Raw genomic sequence first — 15,560 nt, 5'->3', positions numbered from 1 at the left:
CACATGTGCACATCAATGTGTCAAAACCACAATAATGACTCTTCCTCTAGCTCTTCCTCTAAATGCTATTACAGATTCCTTCTGTCTCCTCTCTCTCTCTCTTGTGCGCGCGTAAACACACGCACACACACACTCACCCAAAGCCCAGCTGTCGACAGACCACCTCTGCATCTCTGTCGTCCCATTGGTCATCGCAGACAGAGCCCCACCTACCGCCATGGAACACTTCAACACGCCCCTCAAAGTCTTCCTCTCCTCCAACCAATCGTAGAGGAGGACCACTGCCTAGGGGAGGAAACAATAACCCAATATGGATGCTAAGTAGGATCAAGACGTAACAATATGCACTTTCTTCCCTTCTCTTTAGCTCCCGATGCTTTCTACTGACCTTCTGGTGGAGCACACACCACTCCTGCCTCGTTTCCATGGCTACAATCCCCGGTAACAAATGTCCTGCTCCGGCATTGGCTGATGGAGCTCTCATCACCACGGCAACCCAGCCGCTCATAGTGGAAGAGACCGGAGCCCGAGCCAAACCGGGAGTGCTGCAACGCTGTGCCGATCTCACTGAGGACACACACACACACACACACACACACACACACACACACACACACACACACACACACACAATCTTACGGATCTTCATCTTACAGATGAAATGGAAATGCTGCGATACCACAATGCCGATCTTGATGAGGAGGCGCTCAAACATACACACCCCTACCACACACATCTCTCTTACCCCAGTCCCAGCTGTCTGCAGATCACACTGGCATCTCTGTCTGTCCAATGAGAGTCACACACTGCCCCCCACTGGCCATTCAGGTACACCTCCACACGTCCACTTCCTGACGATGTCCCGCCTACCAGCCGAGCTGCACCTAGGAGAGGGAGAGATGGACATGTACATCAGCCAATCAACAATCTGGAAGAAAGACACATGACAGGAATCTCATCAAATCCAAATATTATGTCCAAATTATTTGCTATTTGTCATTTGGAAAGTTTCAAAACCCCTTCACCTTTTTCACATTTTGTTACATTACAGCCTTATTCTAAATTTGATTAAATAGTTTTTTTCCCTCATCAATTTACACACAATACCCCATAATGACAAAGCAAAAATGTGTTTTTATAAACATTTACTAATTTATTAAAAATAAAAAACTGAAATATCACGTGTACATAATTCAGACCCTTTACTCAGTACTTTGTTGAAGCACCTTTGGCAGCGATTACAACCGTGAGTCTTCTTGAGGGAGTTTCTCCCATTCTTCTCTGCAGATCCTCTCAAGCTCTGTCAGGTTGGATGGGGAGCGTCGCTGCACAACTATTTTCAGGTCTCTCCAGAGATCGGGTTTGAACTCAGGTTGGGCCACTAAAGGACATTCAGACACTTGTCCCTAAGCCACTCCAGCGTTGTCTTGACTGTGTGCTTAGGGTTGTTGTCCTGTTGGAAGGTGAACCTTCGCCCCAGTCTGATGACCTGAGCCTTCTGGAGCAGAATTTTATTTAGGATCTCTCTGTACTTTGCTCCATTCATCTTTCCCTCAAACCTGAATAGTCTCCCAGTCCCTGCCGCTGATAACATGATGCTGCCACCACCATGCTTCACCGTAGGGATGGTATTGGCCAGGTGATGAGCGGTGCCTGATTTCCTCCAGACATGAGGCTTGGCATTCAGGCCAAAGAGTTCAATCTTGGTTTCACCGGACCAGAGAATCTTGTTTCTCATGGTGTGTGAGTTCTTTCGGTGACTTTTGGCAAACTCCAAGCGGGTTGTCATGTGCCTCTTACTGAGGAGTGGCTTCGATCTGGCCACTCTACCATAAAGGCCTGATTGGTGGCGTGCTGCAGAGATGGTTGTTCTTCTGGATGGTTCTCCCATCTCCACAGAGGAACTCTGGAGCTCTGTCAGAGTGACCATCAGGTTCAAATCAAATCACATTTTATTGGTCACATACACGCGACGAGCAGATGTTATTGCGGGTGTAGCGAAATGCTTGTGCTTCTAGCTCCGACAGTGCAGTAATATCTAACAAATTACACAACATGTACCCAATACACACATGTACCCAATACACACAAATCTAAGTTGGAATGAATTAAGACTATATACTTATGGATGATCGATCTCAGAGTGGACTAAGATACCAACACCACCCGATGTCACAGGAAGGCCATAAAGATCATCAAGGACAACAACCACCCGAGCCACTGCCTGTTCACCCCGCTATCATCCAGAAGGCGAGGTCAGTACAGGTGCATCAAAGCAGGGACCGAGAGACTGAAAAACAGCTTCTATCTCAAGGCCATCAGACTGTTAAACAGCCACCACTAACATTGAGTGGCTGTTGCTAACATACTGACTCAACTCCAGCCACATTAACAATGTAAAAATTGATGAAAAAAAATGATTCACTAACCACTTTAAACAATGCCACTTCATATAATGTTTACATACCCTACATTACTCATCTCATATGTATATAAAGTACTCAATACCATCTACTGCATCTTGCCTATGCCGTTCTGTACCATCACTCATTCATATATTTTTATGTACATATTCTTCATTCCTTTACACTTGTGTGTATAAGGTAGTTGTTGTGAAATTGTTAGGTTAGATTACTTGTTGGTTATTACTGCACTGTCGGAAGTAGAAGCACAAGCATTTATCTACACTGGCATTAACATCTGCTAACCACGTGTATGTGACAAATACAATTTGATTTGATACATAGAATAGTATAGAATACAGTATATACATATGAGATGAGTAATGCAAGATATGTAAACATTATTAAGTGACTGAGATACCGTTGAATAGTATAGAATACAGTATATACATATGAGATGAGTAATGCAAGATATGTAAACATTATTAAGTGACTGAGATACCGTTGAATAGTATAGAATACAGTGTCTACATTTGAGATGAGTAATGCCAGATATATAAACATCTCCCTGACCAAGACCTTCTCCCCAGGTTGCTCAGTTTGGCCGGGCGGCCAGCTCTGAGAAGAATCTTGGTGGTTCCAAACTTCTTCCATTTAAGAATGATGGAGGCCACTGTGTTCTTGGGGACCTTCATTGCTGCAGAAATGTTTTGGTACCCTAACCCAGATCCATGCCTTGACATAATCCTGTTTTTGTTTTGTCATTATGTGGTATTGTGTGTAAAATGATGAGGAAAAATGTATTTCATTCAATTTTAGAATAAGGCTCTGACGTAACAAAACGTGGAACAAGTGAAGGGGTCTGAATACTTTCCGAATGCACAATATATATATACACTGAGTGTACAAAACATCAAAAACACCTGCACTTTCCATGACACAGACTGCACAGGTGAATCCAGGTGAAAGCTATCATCCCTTATTGATGTCACATTAAATCCACTTCAATCCATACAGATGAAGGGGAGGAGACATGTTAAACAATTTAGGTTGGACAATTGAGACATGGATTGTGTATGTGTGCCATTCAGAGGGTGAATGGGCAAGACAAAAGGTTTAAATCCCTTTGAACAGGGTATCGTAGTAGGTGCCAGGCACACTGGTGTGAGTGTGTCAAGAACTGCAACGCTGCTGAGTTTTTCATGCTCAACAGTTTCCCGTGTGTATTAAGAATGGTCCACCACCCAAAGGACACACCCAGCCAATTGTGGGAAGCATTGGAGTCCATATGGGCCAGCATCCCTGTGGAACGCTTTTGACACCTTGTAGAGTCCATGCCCTGATGAATTGAGACTGTTCTGAGGGCAAAAGGGGGAGTGCAACTCAATATTAGGAAGGCGTTCTTAATGTTTTGTATATATATAGACAGTACCAGACATAGGTTTGGACACACCTACTCATTCCAGGGTTTTTCTTTATTTTTTATTATTTTCTACATTGAAGAACAATAATGAAGACATCAAAACTATGCAAAGCTGTCATCAAGGCAAAGGGTGGATACTTTTAAGAATCTCAAATATAAAATATATTTGGATTTGTTTAACACTTTTTTGGTTACTACATGATTCCATATGTGTAATTTCATTTTCAGTTTCAAAAATAAAGAAAAACCCTGGAATGAGTAGGTGTGTCCAAACTTTTGACTGGTACTGTATATACACACAAACTACTGCATTTATTTAATATGCCTATTTCACATATGTGCTGTCGACCTACCCTGGTGGCAGTCGCAGTAAGACCAGCCGATGGCCCCAGAGGTCTGCCTGAAGAAGCACCAGGGGTTGGACTCTCTGTCAGGGTTACGGCAGTAGCTGTGCTCCCCAAGGCCTCGGCCAGGGTACTGCAGCACGTAGTCTGGAAACTCTGTCCACCGCAGGCAGAGAGCGCCAGAGTCCGTCTGAGACACAGAGCCATTATAGTAACCCAGCTCTGTAAAACCCTCCGAACAGGAGAGAGGGGCTGAATAGAGAGAGAGAGTGAGAGAGTGAGAGAGAGAGAGAGAGAGAGAGAGAGAGAGAGAGGATAATGTTAGTAACCCAGCTTTGAAAAACCCTTGGAACAGGAGCAAGGAGCTTGGAGGAGAGATAGAGAAAGACAGTTGTGGAAGGTGAGGAGAAAAGGGACAATGTTACAGTAGAGCTGTAAACCCTTCATAGCAGGGCAGTGGACCTGGAGAGAGAGGGAGAGAAGAGGAGCTGAAGAGAGAGGGAGAGAAGAGGACCTGGAGAGAGAGGGAGAGAAGAGGAGCTGAAGAGAGAGGGAGAGAAGAGGACCTGGAGAGAGAGGGAGAGAAGAGGAGCTGAAGAGAGAGAGGGAGAGAAGAGGAGCTGAAGAGAGAGAGGGAGAGAAGAGGAGCTGAAGAGAGAGAGGGAGATGGAGAGTCCTGATTCAAAATGGAAAATCGCCTTGCTTCTCCTATATTCATGTACAGACAGTTACAAGACATATTAATGTCCACTTTCCGATGACACAGCAGGGGACCTCTGTAATACGGTTACTCAACTGATCCATGTTGAAATCCCTTCACCTCCCACTCCCATTCTTACTCAAAATGAAGGAGGACACACAGCAGAGGGTCCTTAAGGAGGGTACAGTCTGTAGTCTGAGGGTCTCTAAGGAGTGTACACTCTGTACTGTAGAGGGGGAATTAGTGGAAGAGGCATAAACAACAAAGGCTAAATAAAACTGCTGCTGACACGAAAATTATGCTACCCCAACCCCCCCACCCACACACACACAACAACAATAATCTCCCAGGCAGTAATTAGAGCAGTATTAGTAGAGAGAGAGATGTATTAGACTTTCCATTGAGTAGCAGGATCAGACTCTATAGTAGCTAAGCAACTCACACTCTGCCAGACCCAAACAATCACAGACATACATGCACGCACACACACGCGCACACACACACACACACACACACACACACACACACACACACACACACACACACACACACACACACACACACACACACACACACACACACACACACACACACACACACACACTGTGATTAATAGCTAGGACAGAGAGAGGAGCTGCAATAGCCAGGACCAGTGTTATCTCTCACACACAGCTTGGCTGTCCTTGAACATCATCTAATCATGCCATGCACACACACACACAAACACACACACACACACGCACACGCACACGCACGCTCTCTCTCTCTCTCTCTCTCTCTCTTTCTCTTTCCAGAGGCTGTAGCCCTTACCCATCATACCTCATTCCAATCTGGAAGAGGAAGAGAGAAAAAAGGAGAGGGACCCACATGAAAACATATTGTAGTGAATACTATAGTATTCACTGTAGTGTTTCCTCTAGTTTACTATAGCATAAATACTGTAGTAAAAAAGAGAAATATATACTATAGTATTTACTGTAGTGTTTTTGCAAACTGTAGTATACCGTAATATTTACTGTAGTGTTTTGGTTTACTGTAATAATTGCTATAGTGTTTTTGGGGACATTACTGTAGTAATTACTAAAGTGATTTATTATTTTTGACATGGAAGTTTGGGGCTTTCTCCTTGAAAAAACCTACTGGAGCAAAACTATAAGAGCACATTTTCCATAACCTGTAGGTAGAACTAACTTCACACTTCTGTTCTTTTCTATAACCTTATGGTTATGTAGGTCTTTCACTTATGGGTGGCACAAATTGGGATTATTGGGGAGGGGAATGGGCAGGGTATATGCAAATTAAGTGATATTTACTAGTGATGGGGAAACAAAGCTTCTTGAAGCATTAAGGCCCAGCCAATTGTATTTGAAACTTTTCATTGCTTGAGGCTTTGAGCAACACAGTGTACACTAGCGGCACCTGCTTGTCAAAAGAATTTAGATCAGCCAAATTATTATAGATGACGTCCCACACACCGTAGCGCCTGCGCAGGGTAGCCTTTTTGTCTTCTAACAAACCAATCAGGTAGTTGTTTGACAAAAATACGCGTTGGATGTCATTGATCACATGGTTCTGATAAAGTGATACTGTCACGACTTCTGCCGAAGTCGATGCCTCTCCTTGTTCGGACGGTGCTCGGCATTCGACGTCACCGGTTTTCTAGCCATCATTGATCCATTTTTCATTTCCCATTGGTTTTGTCTTGTCTTCCTACACACCTGGTTTCAATCCCATTCATTACCTGTTATGTATTTAACCCTCTGTTTTCCCCTCATGTCTTTGTCAGTGATTTTTGTTGTTCATATTTCTTGTTTGTATTGGTGCGTGACGGGTCCTCGTACCCACTTTGTTTTATATTATTCATAGTTTTGGAGTTATGTTTTGTTTAAAGTCATTAAACAATTCCATTCCACTAAGTTTGATTCTCCTGATCCTGACTTCCCTGCCACCTATACACACGACTCTGATAGATACAAGCATCGACACACTGCTTTGAAGTAAACTACTTCACAATTTTGACACATTCCTCTGCGTTCTGGTATGAATTAGTGATGGGGAAATGAAGCTTCCTAAAGCATTGAGGCTTTCCAGACAATTGTGTCGTAAACAGGTTCATTACCCAAGGCTTCAATCAAGAATTTATAGCAGCTAAATGATTATATTAGATGACGTCCCACACACGATAGAGCATGGTTTCCCAAACACGGTCCTCGGGACCACAAGGGGAGCACATTTTGTTTTTTGCCCTAAAACTACACAGCTGATTCAAATAATCACCAAATTACAATACAAAATGATGAGAGGAAAAACATCAGAAGAGACTTTAGACAGGCTGGTAAAATATCAACTCTGTCCCTTTAAGGGCAAATATTTGCAAAGAGCAGAGCAGGGTAGAGTTAAATGATGTCACTTTGCTGTAGTGAAAGTTAAATATAGAGCTGGCATCTGCACACAGAAACAAACTTTCTCCAGCAACTCCCAAAAAGAACACTGCAGCTGACAGTCTACCTTTCATAGAGATATAAAAGGGAATAACAAACACTCGGGTGAGTAGCGAGATGAGATGGTGAAGATGCTTAATAGGGAGATAGCAAAACCTTGTGAGTGAGAGTGGGAACTGAACTGAAGACACCAAGGTCACTATGAGAGTGAGGAAAAGGACAAGTACAACGTTTACTGTCTAAATGCTGACACATTCTAGCATGTCGTTTGATGTGTTTGTTCTGTGTTCCAGAAATGTCATCCCCTAGATGTTTCCTGTCTGAAGATCAGTTCCAGTGCTCTATTTGTCTGGATATGTTCACTGAGCCCGTTTCCACTCCATGTGGACACAACTTCTGCAAGGTCTGTATCAGCAGATACTGGGATACCACTGACCTGTGCCAGTGTCCAATGTGTAAGTATAAGTTCTTCACGAGACCTGAGCTTCTCGTCAATACCTTCATTTCTGAGATGGCTGCTCAGTTCAGGAGGTCAGTTCAAGTGGAAGCTCCCGGCAGCCCAAACCAAAGTCTTACAGAGTCTGGAGAAGTGGCCTGTGATGTCTGCACTGGGACGAAGCTCAAGGCCCTGAAGTCCTGCCTGGAGTGTCTGACCTCTTTCTGTGAAATTCACCTGCAGCCTCATCAGAGAGTTGCAGGCATGAAGAGACACAAGCTGATCAACCCTGTGGAGAACCTGGAAGACAGGTTGTGTAAGAAGCATGGCAGACTCCTGGAGCTGTTCTGTAGGACTGACCAGACATGAGTGTGTCAGTTCTGTACTGAGACAGACCACAAGACTCACCACATTGTCCCTCTAGAGGAAGAGTGTCGAGAGAGGAAGAGTGTGGAGAGAGGAAGGCTCAACTTGGGAAGACGGAGGCACAAGTGCAGCAGATGATCCATGAGCGACTGCAGAAGGTTCAGAAGATTAAACACTTAGTACAGTTTAGGAAGAGAGACACAGAGAGAGAGATAGCGGACAGCATGCAGATCTTCTCTAATCTGGTGCGCTCCATTGAGAGAAGCCAGGCTGAGCTCATTGAGGTGGTTGAGGAGAAGCAGAAAGTATCAGAGATGCAGGCTGAAGGGTTCATTAAAGAGCTGGAGCAGGAAATTAATGAGCTACTGAGGAGACGCACTGAGCTGAAGCAGCTCTCACACACTGAGGATCACCTCCACCTCCTCCAAAGCTCCCTATCTCTGAGCCCCCCCACCAACACCAAGGACTGGTCTGAGATCAGTGTTCACAGTGCACTGTGTGCAGGGATCATGAGGAGAACTTTGTCTCAGCTGGAGGAGACAATTATCAAAGAGATGGAGAAGTTGTATGATGCCGAGCTGATGAGGATGCAGAGGTGTGCAGTGGATGTGACTCTAGACCCTGATACAGCACATCGCTGTCTCATCCTGTCTGAGGACAGGAAACAAGTGAGATATGAAGAAGGACCACAGCTTCTCACTGACAACCCAAAGAGGTTTGATTGTTTATACTCTGTCCTGGGAAAGGAGGGCTTCTCCTCAGGGGGATTCTACTATGAGGTGCAGGTAAAGGGGAAGATTGAGTGGATTTTTGGAGTGGCCAAAGAGTCCATCATGAGAAAAGAACCTACAACTGAGAGCCCTGAGGGTGGACAGTGGACTGTGTATATGAGAGGTAAAAATAAGTACCAGGCCTGCAACTATACTCGTGTCCCCATTTCCCTGAGAGAGAAGCTCCAGAAGGTGGGGGTGTTTGTGGATTATGAGGAGGGTCAGATCTCCTTCTATAATGTGGAGGCCAGGTCTCATATCTACTCTTTCACTGGCAACACCTTCACTGAGAAACTCTATCCGTATTTCAACCCTTGTAATAATTCTGAGGGTCCAAACTCAGCCTCATTGGTCATCTGTCCTGTCAATCACACAGACTGAATAAAATGTCGGAATTTAGCACATTTTATGTGCAATTAGTTTGTTGATATAATTTTATCATGCAATGATGAGTAAATAATCTAATGTATTATAGTCTTGGTTATGTATGTGCTGTGTAAGATAATGGGGGTGTACTGTGTGTCAGGACCTGGTTACGAACCTGGGTCTCCGGAGTGAGAAGCAGTCACTTAACCAACTGAGCCACGAATAGTCAGCAGAACCCAGAAGATGAGGCAGACACAGCAGTACTTAAGACGGTGTATTTAATAAAGTAAAAAAAGGAGAAGTCCTTCAATACAAAAATGGCAAATCCAAAAGGTGGTAGGAATAGCACAAAAAAGCCTCAAGAGATACTCAAAAACAGAATTCCACAAGAGCATCCACCGGAATCGACAAGAAAACACAGAACACTAGGGCTGGGTGCTAACATACAAACACAGAGCACAGAACTGAGGGAAACTAAGGGTTTAAATACAATCAGGGGAAACGAGGCACAGGTGCAAATAATAATGGGGAACAAGGGAAAAAACATAAGGTCAAAAAGCACAATGGGGGCATCTAGTGACCAAAACCCGGAACAACCCTGGCCAAATCCTGACACTGTGTTGGAATATTAGGTGTACTGAATCGTTTTTTGTACTTTTGTATTGGCTTACTGCCAGACAACCTTAAAAGACTCAATAAATCCACTAAATGCCAAAACTAACCTATCATCTCTTGGGAATATCACAGCCGATAGTAAAGGCCTGTATAAAACTGACCTATCATCTCTGGGGAATATCACAGCCGATAGTAGAGGCTTATATAAAACTGACCTATCATCTCTGGGGAATGTCACAGCCGATAGTAGATGCTTATATAAAACTGACCTATCATCTCTGGGGAATATCACAGCCGATAGTAGAGGCTTATATAAAACTGACCTATCATCTCTGGGGAATATCACAGCCGATAGTAGAGGCCTGTATAAAACTGACCTATCATCTCTGGGGAATATCACAACCGATAGTAGAGGCTTATATAAAACTGACCTATCATCTCTGGGGAATATCACAGCCGATAGTAGAGGCCTGTATAAGACTGACCTATCATCTCTGGGGAATATCACAACCAATAGTAGAGGCTTATATAAAACTGACCTATCATCTCTGGGCAATATCACAGCTGATAGTAGAGGCCTGTATAAAACTGACCTATCATCTCTGGTGAATATCACAGCCGATAGTAGAGGCTTATATAAAACTGACCTATCATCTCTGGGGAATATCACAACCAATAGTAGAGGCTTATATAAAACTGACCTATCATCTCTGGGGAATATCACAGCCAATAGTAGAGGCCTGTATAAAACTGACCTATCATCTCTGGTGAATATCACAGCCGATAGTAGAGGCTTATATAAAACTGACCTATCATCTCTGGGGAATATCACAACCAATAGTAGAGGCTTATATAAAACTGACCTATCATCTCTGGGGAATATCACAGCCAATAGTAGAGGCCTGTATAAAACTGACCTATCATCTCTGGGGAATATCACAGCCGATAGTAGAGGCTTATATAAAACTGACCTATCATCTCTGGGGAATATCACAGCCGATAGTAGAGGCTTATATAAAACTGACCTATCATCTCGGGGGAATATCACAACCGATAGTAGAGGCTTATATAAAACTGACCTATCATCTCGGGGGAATATCACAACCGATAGTAGAGGCTTATATAAAACTGACCTATCATCTCTGGGGAATATCACAGCCAATAGTAGAGGCCTGTATAAAACTGACCTATCATCTCTGGGGAATATCACAGCCGATAGTAGAGGCTTATATAAAACTGACCTATCATCTCTGGGGAATATCACAGCCGATAGTAGAGGCTTATATAAAACTGACCTATCATCTCTGGGGAATATCACACCGATAGTAGAGGCTTATATAAAACTGACCTATCATCTCTGGGGAATATCACAACCGATAGTAGAGGCTTATATAAAACTGACCTATCATCTCTGGGGAATATCACAGCCGATAGTAGAGGCCTGTATAAAACTGACCTATCATCTCTGGGGAATATCACAGCCGATAGTAGAGGCTTATATAAAACTGACCTATCATCTCTGGGGAATATCACAGCCGATAGTAGAGGCTTATATAAACCTGACCTATCATCTCTGGGGAATATCACAGCCGATAGTAGAGGCTTATATAAAACTGACCTATCATCTCTGGGGAATGTCACAGCCGATAGTAGATGCTTATATAAAACTGACTTATCATCTCTGGGGAATATCACAGCCGATAGTAGAGGCCTGTATAAAACTGACCTATCATCTCTGGGGAATATCACAGCCGATAGTAGAGGCTTGTATAAAACTGACCTATCATCTCTGGGGAATATCACAGCCGATAGTAGAGGCTTATATAAAACTGACCTATCATCTCTGGGGAATATCACAGCCAATAGTAGATGCTTATATAAAACTGACTTATCATCTCTGGGGAATATCACAGCCGATAGTAGAGGCTTATATAAAACTGACCTATCATCTCTGGGGAATATCACAGCCGATAGTAGAGGCCTGTATAAAACTGACCTATCATCTCTGGGGAATATCACAGCCGATAGTAGAGGCTTATATAAAACTGACCTATCATCTCTGGGGAATATCACAGCCGATAGGAGAAGCCTGTATGAAACAAACTACTGTGCTATACTTCCTCCTACTGTACACACCGTCTCTTCCTTCTGCTCATCTCATTACACTTCCCTCTCCGTCTTTCTCTTCATCCCCCGTTCCATTGTACTCCACGAGTTAATGAGCATTTTCTGAACCTTTTTTGTTTTGTTTTTCAGTATACTTTCAAGCAAATAACTATGGACGATTAAAGCTAATGACACGCCTTCCCTACTATAGGGAAGTAGGAGCAGGGAGGAGTTACGAGATGACACTTTGCTGAAGTCAGAGTTCAATTGAGAGCAGGAAACTGCACACGGTAACAAGCACGTTCCTGCTCGCGAAGATAGCAACACAGCTGCAGCCTGCACAGATTCCACCTTTCATGGAGAAATAGAAGGCACAAGCAAACTCAAGTAAGTACTGATCGAGTTGGAGGGAGGGTTTACCCGAACAGGTATGGCTTATTTCTACCAGAATCGCTGTGCTTCCTGTTTTCCTCAGCTGTATTCATGTGCTACGCCCTTGGCTAAAAGCCATGATCTCTGTCGACAATATTAGAGGCATTTTATGAAGATGATTTATTATATCCGTTTATTACATTTTCCTGGAATTACATTTCATTGACCACAGAAGTCACATTTGTTGTACATGTCTCAGGGAAAGACACGCAAAAACAGATAGTCACAACAGTAACATTACATATCGATCAGCAACAGAGTATGACAACTATTTCGTTCACAACCACAAAACACAGTCTACAAACAGGAGAACAGAACAGTTCTGACAAACATCCACTACATTATATGGTTTATAAATCACTACTGGGGTCACTTCTTTAAACTGGGAATTTTTGATGGAAATGTGTATATCTGACTGATTCATTTATCGGTATTATATTATATACTGTTGGTTAGTGTAAAGTATATTCTTTCTGAATCCATCATCTTTTTAAACTCTTCCTCGTCTGGATAAAAGGAGACTGAATTGTGGTTGTACTCCTTCCAGAACATAAGTATGTGGTTGCTCTTGCTCTTTGTGTTGCAGAAATGGCGTCCTCTAGCAGTTTCCTGTCTGAAGATCAGTTCCAGTGCTCCATCTGTCAGGATGTGTTCACTGAGCCAGTCTCAAGGTTTGTATTAGTGGATACTGGGATACCACTAGCCGGAGCCAGTGTCCACTGTGTAAGCATACTTTCTACATAAGACCAGAGCTAAAGACCAACACAACACTGAGAAATGTTGCAGATCATTTCAAAAGAATGAGTGACAGAGACAGAGATTTGTCCCCTGCCGAGCCCGGAGAAGTGGCCTGTGATCTCTGTACTGGGAGAAAGCTTAAAGCCCTGAAGTCCTGCCTGGAGTGTCTGACCTCTTACTGTGAGATTCACTTGCAGCCTCATCAGAGAGTTGCAGGCCTGAAAAGACACAAGCTGATCGACCCTGTGGAGAACCTGGAAGACAGGTTGTGTAAGAAGCACGACAGACTCCTGGAGCTGTTCTGTAGGACTGACCAAACGTGTGTGTGTCAGTTCTGCACTGAGACAGACCACAAGACTCACCACACCGTACCTCTAGAGGAAGAGTTTGGAAAGAAGAAGGATCAACTGCGGAACTCCATAGCACAAATGTGGCAGATGATCCATGACCGCTGGCAGAAGGTTAGGGAGATCAAAGACTCTGTAGAGCTCAGCAAGACAGTTGCAGAGAGAGAGAAAGCAGACAGTGTAAAGGTCTTCAAGGCTCTGGTGCGTTCCATTGAAAGAAGCCAGGCTGAGCTCATTGTGGAGATTGAGGAGAAGCAGAAAGCTGAAGGCAGGCGGGCTAAAGGGCTGATTAACGAGCTGGAGCAAGAAAATACCGAGCTTAAGAGAAGACGCACCGAGCTGGAGCAGCTCTCACACACCGAGGACCACCTCCACCTCCTCCAGAGTTCCCCATCCCTGTGCACCCCCACATTCACCAAGGACCGGTCTGAGATCAGTGTTCACTACTATCTACATGTGAAGAATGTGAGGAGAGTTGTGTCTCAACTAGAGGAGACACTTCATAATGAGATCGAGAAGTTGCCTGACATCAAGCTGAAGAGGATGCAGCAGTACGCACTGGATGTGACTCTGGACCCTGATACAGCATTTCCATACCTCAACGTGTCTGAGGACGGAAAACAAGTGACACTGGGAGATGTACTAAAGAAACTTCCTAACAAACCTGAGAGGTTTGATTATAATCCCGCTATCCTGGGAAAGAATGAATCCTCCTCTGGGAGATTCTACTATGAGGTGCAGGTAGAGGGGAAGACTTGGTGGAGGTTAGGGGTGGCTAGAAAGTCTACCAACAGGAAGGGCTGGCTTCCACTGACCCCTGAGAATGGATTCTGGACTCTGGGTCTGAAGAGTGGGTACCACCGGCATTGGTATTGTGCAAACATGTACGATAACCTCTTCTACCTGCCCTTCTTCTCCGGCAAGCCCCCGACACCCCAAAAAGTGGGGGTGTTTGTGGATTATGAGGAGGGTCTAGTCTCCTTTTATGATGTAAAGGCCAGATCTCACATCCACTCTTTCACTAGCTGCAACTTCACCGTGAAGCTCTATACATACTTCAACTCGGGTGGTAATGCTGGTGGTAAAAACACTGCCTCATTGGTCATCTCTACTGTCAATCACACAGAATAAATAGTGATCCAATAAGGTCACAGATTTTATTGTGCCGTATGTATTCATAATGCTGTCAGTCAGAGATGTGACCGTATAACCTAATGATGATTTGGTCATTTGTCAGACTGTGTTATTCAATTAGGCATTTGAAAGAAAACATACATACATGAATGGAATTGTAAAATGTGTTGATGGGAGTAATGTCTTTGATATAATATGATGTTGTTGAATGTAATGGTGTGTTAAATTGTAGTGGCGTGAGGTGTGTCTAAGTGTTTGTAACATACTGAAAGTACAGAGTAGTTGTAATTTACTTTCACCTTATCTTTTACATCAGATGTTTATGATGTGTTTTAACTGGATCATTTTGGTTATTTGATCATTTTTCCTTTTTTCTATCAAGTGTGGTGAGACAATGTGTGAAATACATTTTAGAATAATCTTGCGTATGATTTGGAAATATGTGCTGTTTCGAAGGAAATCATGTTTTTTAGTTGCCTTCTTGTTTAATGGACCCTGCCAGATCTCAAAAGATTTGACCTAAACCCAAATTAACTCATAACATCCTAGTCACACACTGATTGCTAGGGAAACCAACACTCTGTGTTGCTACGACAACCAGACTCTCCTCCATCGCTATGGGAACCATCACCACAGGAACACTCATTCTCTCAGCTCCCATAATCCATTCCCCCGCCACAATGAGTTTTTCACACGGTTCACACATGCAGAGCTGAGCCATATGGGGGTGGGTATGTGTCTGTCCTCGCACACATACCGGCAGTGCATACAAACACGAGACACACTCATACCTACAACATCAGCTACACTATAATAAAGCACACTGATGTACTGTACGCTATCAAAGCCAAGGAGGGCCTTGCAGATTATCATGCTGTCTGATTGGCCAGATGTTGGGGCAGGGTTTCTTTTCCTTGATGTGACAACATTCAAAGGCCTC

The 15,560-nt window shown here is 43.6% G+C and overlaps 1 protein-coding gene and 2 pseudogenes across 1 annotated transcript in view; 2 read left to right on the top strand and 1 right to left on the bottom strand.

The window, feature by feature from the left end:
* Positions 1-15,560, bottom strand: part of LOC135523803 (neurotrypsin-like) — a 38,174-nt gene that overhangs the window by 7,239 nt on the left and 15,375 nt on the right. Inside the window, exons 3-6 of the mRNA XM_064950721.1 lie at positions 4,179-4,421; positions 746-884; positions 389-567; positions 138-285 (exon numbers count right to left, since the gene is read on the bottom strand). Coding sequence (XP_064806793.1) covers positions 138-285; positions 389-567; positions 746-884; positions 4,179-4,421 — 709 coding nt within the window. The remainder of the gene's footprint in view (positions 1-137; positions 286-388; positions 568-745; positions 885-4,178; positions 4,422-15,560) is intronic.
* On the top strand, positions 7,332-9,307 carry LOC135525160 (E3 ubiquitin-protein ligase TRIM21-like; annotated as a pseudogene).
* LOC135523805 (E3 ubiquitin-protein ligase TRIM21-like) lies at positions 12,990-15,044 on the top strand (annotated as a pseudogene).

Source organism: Oncorhynchus masou, chromosome 31, assembly GCF_036934945.1.
Source record: "Oncorhynchus masou masou isolate Uvic2021 chromosome 31, UVic_Omas_1.1, whole genome shotgun sequence".
Taxonomy (NCBI): Eukaryota; Metazoa; Chordata; class Actinopteri; order Salmoniformes; family Salmonidae; genus Oncorhynchus; species Oncorhynchus masou.
Note: the sequence above shows the minus strand (reverse complement) of the source record. Positions and strands in the feature narration are given on the sequence as shown.